General features: G+C 55.1%; 4 protein-coding genes across 4 annotated transcripts in view; 1 reads left to right on the top strand and 3 right to left on the bottom strand.

Annotated features, from left to right (window-relative positions):
* Positions 1–1,758: 1,758 nt before the first annotated feature.
* On the bottom strand, positions 1,759–4,215 carry P152DRAFT_463486 (pre-mRNA-splicing factor ATP-dependent RNA helicase PRP43; the record flags this gene model as incomplete). The annotated part of the gene is made up of 3 exons (XM_033680502.1): positions 1,759–1,875; positions 1,965–3,828; positions 3,884–4,215. The coding sequence occupies 3 exons, from the start codon at positions 4,213–4,215 to the stop codon at positions 1,759–1,761; spliced, it is 2,313 nt and encodes a 770-aa protein (XP_033538902.1).
* A 552-nt stretch (positions 4,216–4,767) lies between these two features.
* On the bottom strand, positions 4,768–6,335 carry P152DRAFT_387333 (zf-ZPR1-domain-containing protein; the record flags this gene model as incomplete). The annotated part of the gene is made up of 3 exons (XM_033675884.1): positions 4,768–5,276; positions 5,326–6,145; positions 6,198–6,335. The coding sequence occupies 3 exons, from the start codon at positions 6,333–6,335 to the stop codon at positions 4,768–4,770; spliced, it is 1,467 nt and encodes a 488-aa protein (XP_033538903.1).
* Positions 6,336–6,420: 85 nt separating this feature from the next.
* P152DRAFT_13383 (uncharacterized protein) lies at positions 6,421–7,480 on the bottom strand. The gene has a single exon (XM_033673800.1). The coding sequence runs from the start codon at positions 7,331–7,333 to the stop codon at positions 6,749–6,751; it is 585 nt and encodes a 194-aa protein (XP_033538904.1). The 5' UTR covers positions 7,334–7,480; the 3' UTR covers positions 6,421–6,748.
* A 147-nt stretch (positions 7,481–7,627) lies between these two features.
* The window catches only part of P152DRAFT_445388 (ARM repeat-containing protein), a gene marked incomplete at both ends in the record, with an annotated part of 2,485 nt that continues 664 nt past the window's right edge, over positions 7,628–9,448 (top strand). The window contains one exon of the mRNA XM_033677855.1: positions 7,628–9,421. Within this exon, the coding sequence (XP_033538905.1) occupies positions 7,628–9,421 (1,794 nt within the window). The remainder of the gene's footprint in view (positions 9,422–9,448) is intronic.

Here is a 9,448-nt window from a genome sequence, read left to right on the forward strand (position 1 = left end):
ATTCTGAATAATCTCGTTTCGGCATTCCGGTCAATGGTGAAAATCCCCCCAGACGATACGCTGCACGTCTGCACCCTTACCCCAAGCGCCGACTGTTCCCTACCATCGCAATTATTATTAACCATTCATCTGCAACTCCCAATGAACCAGTCGTGACGAAACGGCCGATCCTCGCTCAAGGGAGACTAGCTGAGTTACGTATTATTGAACGGGCGGCGACTCCGAATTCCAATGTTGCCGATACACAGTACATGCGGGCTGCTGGCTGCAGCCAAAGAGCCCCTGTCGGCAGGTTCCTAGATCCCAAACTCGTAAGAGATTCGGCTGGATACGCTTTTCAAGTTTTCATCATGGGAGATTGGGGTCCATCCAATTGAAGAGGAGAGCCACCACAAGTGACAACCTAAGACGGCAAGCGAATGCCGGAGCATTTTCTAGAAAGCGCCACAGTTGCGAGGAGGGAGGGAGCATGAATACCTGCATCCGCCGGGCTGGGGGGACGGCGTGGGTAGGGTCTTTCGCCATCCGATTAGTAAATCGGCCGGTTCTCGAAGGTGAGAATGCTAGGGAAGCAGCTTGATTTCCGAGAAAGCCGGTCGCTGGGCGGGAACGGGATCGGGGGAAGGTTGACAGAAAGTCGGAAACACTCCCTTCAAGAAAGTTGACTGTTGATTGTTTACTGTTGAGATCGGCCAAGGCAGTTTCATTGTGGAGTCGCGTAGTGTATAGGGCGTGTGAGCCTGGCGATACATATCGATATGTTGCCCGCACTACTAACGGACTAACCGCCAACAGTTTACAGTATATTGGTGTCGGGACCAAGGAGGTATCTCTGGCGGAATATTGGTGGAGATAGGACTTTCAAATCGAATTCTTCCGCAGCACCGGAAAGTCGTATAAAGCGGTGCAGAAGGAAAAGTTCGCATTTCTCGGTCTTCTCGCGCTAGCTTGCTAGAAGCCCTGCGAGGGAGCACAAGAAGTTAGGCACGGTTAGGGATAGGAATCAGTAAGTATCACAACCATCAACAGCCTTAACTACTCGTTACTACCAAGCAATAAGCTTGAAGCAGCCCTGCCATGTCATGACATGCATTTCATACAAGGTACCTTGCCAATTTCTTGGAGAAATGCATCCCATGGGACGGGTAGCACATATGCTTTTCGTCGACAGATGAACGGATAGATACATCACCGATGGGCCAAAGAAGCATTGACGTTACCCCGTACAGTCGCATACCGCCGCATATATCGGTTTTCGTGTCGTACGGCATGAAATCACCCCGAGGAGCAGCATCGAGAGCCCAACTCCCCCTCCCATTCGACGATTGGGGAGTGATGTGACACGAGGAAATGCGTATTTCGGTCTTTGAATTTTCTAAACCGGAAAATGGGCACAGAATAAATCCACAGATGACAGTTTGTTGCTAACTCGTTCTGGTCCCGCGGAAGACTCGGCGTGCTAATTTTAGACGCCTGCAATATTCTAGAGTTTCCCTAGAGCCACAGATCCTAGTCCACGGCCCGGGGTCAAGGACTGCTGCTCGGTCTATGATAGTCGACAATGCATATCATGGTGTCACCGCCCTCGCTGCCCCTTCATTCGTTCATCTGGAACCGCGTCGAATTCGCCCGATATGATACCATGATTTCTCTCTTAGGGACACCGCTCATTGGTCGCCCACACCCACAGCCGTTCGACATCGTTCGTATCGCGACAGACCAACGGTTGCCAGGATTACCCACGACCGAAAATTCCCTTCATCGACCGCTTCTCATCGCGTCGCGCCGCTTCAACTTGTCCCGGATCCGCTGCAGCGAGTTCTTGATGTCGCCCTTCTTGAACGTGCTCAGGTCGTAGTAAACCGGCGCAATGTCCTGCATCACCATGCGTTAGCGCGATGTCTCGAAACGCTTGCGAAAAACAGTTCGGCACAGGTTTCAAAAATCAGGGGAAAATTACTCACCAGAAGCCACTCCGGCTTGATTGCCGTCACCGTTCGGATGTAGTTCTTGGATGTCAGCACGTATTCGTTGTATACTACCCAGTCGCTGTCCTGCCCAAGGACGGTGCTCGGATGCAGCAGCACGCTCTGGTCGTCCTTGACCGTGATGTACGTCTTCCCCGTGCCGTCGCGCTTGGCCACCTGCATGAAGAACCCGGCCACTAGCGCGCGCTGGATGTTCTCGTAGTACTTCTTGTCCTCGAACGGCGTCGACATCAGTTCGATCTCCTCGCGCTCCATAATGCGCTTAAGCTGTAGCCGGATGTTGTCCGCCTGCTGTAGCGCGCGGTACGAAAGGAAGTGGTCGTGGCACCATTGTTTTGGGTTGTCCTGCGCTTGCGGGCCGCGGAACGCGTGGTAGACGTTCAGCATCGTGAGGTGGTCGCCGGACGGGTGGGCGAACAGGTCTTTCATCTCGTCGGCGCGCTTGCGGGCGTTGGCGGGTCGCACGAAGATTTGCGGCACGGAGAGAAGCGCGGTCAGGGAGAGCATCTCGTTGGAGCAATAGAATTCCGGGGAGGAAATGAGCATCACCGCGAGGGCAGGATCTAGCGGGAACTCGGCGGCAAGACGACCAAGCTGGGTAAGTTCGCCATCATCGTCGAGACACGCCAAGTAGTTCAACTCTTCTAAGGCTCGCATAAGCGTCTCGGGTGCAGGAGGGTCCATAAGATCGAAATGCACGAGGTCATCGACGCCAAGCTTCTTTAAGTCCAAAACCGTGGCCGACAGGTTCGATCGAAGGATTTCAGGGTAGGTCTGTTCGATGAGCTCCTTCTTGAACGCGGGCTCGGTATACAATCGGAAGCATTTTCCCGGTCGCGTACGACCGGCACGACCGGCCCGCTGCTGCGCCGACGCTTTGGAAATCGGAGACACCAGAAGCGACTCGACGCGGATCCGCGGATTGTACACCTTCTGCTTGCTGAAGCCCGGGTCGACCACGTAGACGATGCCGTCGATGGTCAAGGACGTTTCGGCGATGTTCGTGGAGACGATGACCTTTCTCCCCGGTCGACCGTCCTTCGTCCGCGGGGCCGGTGCCGGCTCGAAAATCTTCTGCTGCTGATACGGGGGCAGAGACCCGTAGAGAGGATACACCTTCAGCGGGCCTGCATCCGCCGCTCGAACCAGCTCGTCGGTTTCCAACGTGATCTTCCGGCACGCATCCTCGATCTCCTCTTCACCCGTCAAGAATAGCAAGATATCGCCCTCCGGCTCGGTCGCGTGGATCTGCACGACGGTCCGAATCGCCGCCTCCAGATAATCGTTCTCGGGCTCCGGGGTGTAGAAGATCTCGACGGGATGCGTGCGACCGGGCACTGCCAGCAACGGCGCCTCATAGAAATACTTCTGGAACTTTGTCGCGTCCAGCGTCGCCGACATGACCACGATCTTCAGGTCCGGACGCCGCTTTACCACCTCCTTCAGCAACCCCATCAGGATGTCCGTCGCGAGCGTGCGCTCGTGCGCCTCGTCGAGGATGATCGTGCTGTAGCGTTTGAGGTCGTTGTCGTGCATCGCCTCGCGCAGCAGCATCCCGTCCGTCATGTACTTCAGGATGGTTTTCGGGGACGTCTTGTCTTCGAAGCGGATGCTGTACCCGACTTCCTCGCCGAGGGTGACGTCCATTTCCTGGGCGACGCGCTGCGCGACCGACATGGCGGCCACTCGGCGCGGCTGCGTACAGCAGACCATCTTGTTCTGGAACTCAGGGAGGTCGTCGAAGAGGACGAACTGCGGGATCTGCGTCGTTTTGCCGGACCCGGTCTCGCCGACGAAGACGAGGATCTGCGACTTTTGGTAGAGCGCGAGGAATTCATCTCTGCGGACGGTTAGCGTCCCTTCCGGTAGAATTGCCCGCGGAAATTATCACATACCTCTGTGCGTGCACCGGCAAGCCCCGCCTCGTCTGCAAGATGTTGAAATACTGCTGCGACAGCTGTCGGTCGGTGATCGGATTTTGCGGCCCATCCTCTGCCTTCTTCGCCTGCTCCGACGTCGTTTTATGACGCTGGAAATTCGCCAACACACTATTCGACTGCTTCATCCCTCCGTAGCCACCATTTCCACGGTAGGAATTCACCTCCACGCCCTGCTCCTCGTACATGTGCGCGAGATACGGATTCGTCTTCGGATCCATCGCCCCACCCTCCGTCTTCTGCCGCTTCGCTTGCCTGTTTTCTTCGGTCTGATATCCGGAATCCGCCATGGACGTCAGAGAGCCTTAGATTGGGTAAGGATACTCTATCGTGTGCGAGCGAGACGGTTTGCGACAGCGTCGTTTGACAAGTTGTCTTGTAGGTTGTTGCTGGAATAAAATTGTTGGGCAAAAAGTTTTGCCGCGCCGTGGGATGTTTGGCAGCTGGAAGCGTGGCGGGTCGGAGGCGCCGGAGCCGCAGCGACGGGGGCGGCGAGGGGCACTACGGGTGGCTTGCTGGAGGGGCTCCCGTTCATCTAGCAGGCAATAAAATGCACCATGAAAGTATAAATTAAGATATTAAGGTACTTGGAAGGTCAAGACTGAGAGATTTTAACCAGATGCTATCCATGATAGTTCATATGTTGGAACCGCCCGGTTTCTAGAATGGATTCAGGATGGATGCTACATCTCCAAACAAATATTCTAGTGATCGGACTGATCCAGGAATTGAATGAACAGTGGATGCGAAGCCCATGAATTCTATGCATCTAGACTCAATTCTAGAATGATGGTATAAGACCAGGATAGACACCTCCCAGGTATCGTCATCCATCAGCTCCCTTATGCAGCATCTTCCTCATACCCCTCCGTCTTGATATCATTCAACCCCAACTCCTCCAACTCCTGCTCCGTCCGCTCATAATCCTCCAACGTAATCTGCTCGTCCGGCTCCGGCGCCTTAAAGCTCTGCACATAACTACTCGCCAACGGATCCTCCAACACCACCGTGAACTTCACAGCGCCGTTGATCGCCCCATCCAACCGCCCGAAGAACGACGCCCACCGCGCCTTCTCCGTCGACGGCATGCTGTCCCCCGCGTTCGCGTCGCCGATGTCAAACACCGACGAGCGGAGGTCGTCGCGCACTTGCGTCAACAGCCCTTCGATCGTCGTGAACCGTCCGCCCATCGTCCCCGGCTCGACGCTCAGTTCGAGTTCCGGGCATGATAGGGCGCAGGACTCAGATTTGAGGATATCGCGGGAAAGGTCTTCGGCGTTCTGGACGGAGACGGTGATGCGGCGGCCTTTGTCGGGGACCGCGCCGCCGGTCTTGACTTCGTTGCTGCGATCTAGGGACGGTGAGAGGGGGGAAACGGGGAAGGGTTAAGCAAAACTTACATCCGCAATCCTCGCAGACGGTGCTCATGAGCACGACTTGTTTGAAGTGAGGGATGTTGACCATCTTCATGTTCGTCGCGCAAGGGCGCGTGCAGCCGGGACAGGTAGCGGGGAAAGAGTACACCTGGTTCTCCACGATATCGTCCTCCGCATCAACATTCGTCGTCCCCGTCTCCGCTGGCATGCTCGGGTACATCTGTCTTGGATGATACTCCGGGCGCATCTGCACCCCATTTGTCTCCTCTTGTGCGCCCTCTTCCGCGCCCTCTTCCGCGCCCTCTTCCGCGCCCCCGGACAATCCGAGCGCCGTATTCTGTTCGGCAGTCCGAACATACTCATGCTTGCTCCATTTCCCTGATATGTCCTGCGGTGATGGCTCGATCCACGAGTTTCCTGCGGGGTCATCGAGGACGAGGACAAACGGCAACTTCTCCGCCTTGGACATGCTGTAGAGCGTGTCGATGACCGATTGAACCTTCTCGTACATCTCGGCCGCCACCTCTTTTCGCTCCGGTTGCTTCAACTCCAGGTCCTGTGCAACCATGACCAAGATGCCCTCGACGTTGGTCATCTGGCCTCGCCCCGGGGGGATTTCTAGATCGGCTCCCTCGATGCGCACGGTACAAGTGTCGCTCTTGACGATTTGTCGGCCGAGGTCAGCGGATGACTGTATATTGAATCGGTGGCGAGCGCCTTTTGCATGGATTTCGCCGGCGGGCTGAACTTCAGAGTTTTTGAGGCCGCATGATGGACATTCGAAGGACATGATGACGATCTCGCGGAAGTATGGTATTCTGGTGAGGAGGAGTCGTGTGGTGCCCTGGAAATCTGTTAATACAGCCAAAACAATTAGGATATTTGATGCCACTTACATCTTCATGACAATTCATGCATAGACTGGAAATCTCCTCCACGACTCGCTGGTCGTCCGCATCTCCCGCGGTGTCCGCGACTTGTGCGCCGATATTCTCGAAAAGCTTGGGATCCTTGCGCTCTGCTTGATCCGCCATCGTGCCGATAATAAAACGAATGAACCCTAAGGGTTGGGATGGATATGCGACGCCGGGGATATATTCGTCCAGTGAGTCGAGTTAGGATGAAATTAAATTGATGGCATGCGGAGGATGTGGTGCAGTGATGATGAAATATTTCTTCCCCCACCATGCGCCAGCGGCAAGCTTACCCAAGCGGAAGGGTCTTTTTCTCTTCTAGAATCATCGAAGCGCTCCCTGTAGAAATTATTTCGATCGTGGACATGATAGTCAAGGTCTGTATCTCTTAGTTTGGGATACTCGAAGGGCTTTCATGAGTTGCGTATTCCCATGAATTGCTGGTAGAGGTCCAATAGGCCGGAGAAGTGTGTGAATGCGACAGATTTTGTGAACCAGATGGACCAACAGAATCTGATATCGGATGCACTGGATCATCTATGCTTCATGAAATCCATAAGATTGAGTCCGAATCCCGAACTCGATGGAGGATTCTCCGATTTCGCCTTGCTCAGTAAGCCTTGTAGACTACGCTGCTTCCTCTCCTTCGCCCTTTGCTTCGACGTCTTGGCTGTTGCCGTAATGGCTTTCACCTGATCGCGGATCGCTTCAGTAGCCAACTGCTCTTCAGCGGGCGCAATATCTGCGACTGATTTCTTCTTGATCAGCTCGAGTGTCTCCGAATTGCACCGGCTGCACCGAAGGACTCGACACCCAGCGCCTTTATGAGATCGTATGAATGATGCATATGCACGCCGCTTGATTCGGGATGTTCCAGTATGGTGAATTGAGACTTTGCAGTTGGTGCCGGGCTGCAAGGGCAGGCCACAGGCCATACATAAGCTCGCTGGAGTCGGCGCTGATGGAATCGGAGGGAAGAGTCGATTCATATCGGTGGCAATATGAGAAGCGATTCCTGGTGCAGCGACTGTCAGTGCTTTAGCGGCTCCCTGGAGGAATCGTAGACGAGCTGCATCAGCATTGGCATCGGCCCCAGAGGGGATTGATTGAGGTGCCATCTTGAGTCTTTGAAATGGTGAATGAAAGGCGTGATCGGTAAGATGGCGCCGAACTTCTGTTCACGAAGAGTTCACGAAAGAGTTGCGGAACGCGTCAAGCTTGAGTCTTGACCATCTGGACCCCCACACTTGCTGCTTTGGTGTGAACTGGAGACGAGAGATCTGACCAACTCTTCGAACATCCGATGATTGTGACGTCTTCTACTTCCATTCCTCAATTGCAATTCCCATCATCTACCTTTCTGGATTCTCTCTTTGAATTCGTGGTGGGATACATTGCAGTTCATCAACGCAATGGACCCAAAGTCAGCGAACCCCGAGTCCGATCAGGCGACCAAACTCGCATCGCAAGCCATCGATCTTGCGAAGGCCGGGAAGACAAATGATGCATTTCGACAGCTTGAAGAGGCCAGCAAGCTTTCTCCCGAAAATGAGAAGGTCAAATCCACACGGGAAGAGCTGAGAAGATATCAGGATGGGAGCCGGCTGGTCGATCTATGCAACGAGTGGCTCGAATCCTTGAGTGACGATGATGGCGAAGAAGCCCTCGACTACCTCCACAAACACAAGCTATCCGACCCTATTGCCGATGAAGCGATGAATATCCTCCTGGAATACAAATCCGACTGTGACATGGCGGATCAGCTCACCGGCGAGGTCCTGAAGCATCCTGGCGCGAGAAGGGCACTGGCGGCTGCGCTCGTAGCCCACCCGACCGCTACATTCAAGAAGATGTTCGTTCGTGGTGAAGACACTATGGACGCCATGATGGCAGCCCTCAGGCTTGAATCGGAATGGAAAGACGATACTGCACGCGTTGCAGCGATTCGGGACGCGTTTCAGCTGGCCCTTGCGAGTCTGATGGAAGCCGGTGTGGACTATCCCGACCGCGCAATGAAGCTGATTGCCAACCTCTTGTCCTACGAAGCTCACCATCTCCATGGTCTGATCGATGCCGATGGATTCGACGTCATCCTCTCCGCATTGGATATTCGGCTGCCCACGAGGATCAAGAAGTACGCGACCCTCGCGACCGCGAAGTTGCTGGAATCGTCGCCGGATTCGGCGAAGGTCTTGATTTCCAACTATGTGACTTGGAGAGTTCGAAAACCCACCGCCGACGGATTGATCGTCGCGTTTTCCGCCGCTGCCGCGGTGTTTCCGATGGAGCCGACCAATGCGGCAGCACTCTTTCTCGCGGACGGGTTTTTACCCGCGTTCGTGCACATCGTGCAAGAGAAGCGGAGCAACCGAGTGGAACAGGCAGCACTGGACCTCCTCAGTGTTGCATGCATGGACAAAGGTTGCCGTGAGGGCATCGCGAAATATTGCAAGCTCTGGTTATGGGAGGTGGTAGAAGCGAACGTGGACGCGCGGCGGTCGAACCTGGCAGCGTTGATTCTTGTGAAGATCGCCAACGAGTCCTCGCTGAAGAGCGGAGGGGAGTTGGACGACCTCATCAAAAAATTCAAAGCCACGATTGTGTCACCGGATCAGCCGGGCGTCGTAGATGCCATCGAAGCCCTTGCATTCGCATCGCTGAACCCACAAGTCAAAGAGGATCTAACCAACGACAAGGAGTTCCTGAAGATGCTGATTGCGAAACTTGGCGGACCCGGCCAGGGGATCAAACCCGCTCATTTTGGCGGCGTATCGATCTTGGAAAACATCACGGCCTATCCCCCTCCGCTGACCGAAGAGCAAAAGAAGATCTCCGAGCTCAAAGCGTATGCCAACAGCTCCAAGCCGACCGAAGCCAGCCCACTCGAGTCCAATGAAAAGGTTACGGTCCGATGTCGAACGGTGCTCGATGCCGAAGCCGTTCCCCTCCTCAACACCATCAGCAAAGGCGCCTCTCCCGCCGTCCTCCTCCGCATCACCAAAATCTTCCTCTCCCTCAGCAAAGAGCAGCGACACCGCGGCGTGCTCGCCCAGCAAGGCGCCGTCAAGCAACTCCTCACCATCCACGCCACTATCACCGCAGCACAGCGCGCCAAATCCCCCCCATCCACCACCAACCCCCACGACATCCTTCACACCGCCGCGCACGCCGTCGCCCGCATCCTCATCTCCGTCGACCCCCACCACGTCTTCTCTACCACCCTCCCCCTCCCC

Source organism: Eremomyces bilateralis, assembly GCF_010015585.1.
Source record: "Eremomyces bilateralis CBS 781.70 unplaced genomic scaffold P152scaffold_1, whole genome shotgun sequence".
Classification (NCBI taxonomy): Eukaryota; Fungi; Ascomycota; class Dothideomycetes; order Eremomycetales; family Eremomycetaceae; genus Eremomyces; species Eremomyces bilateralis.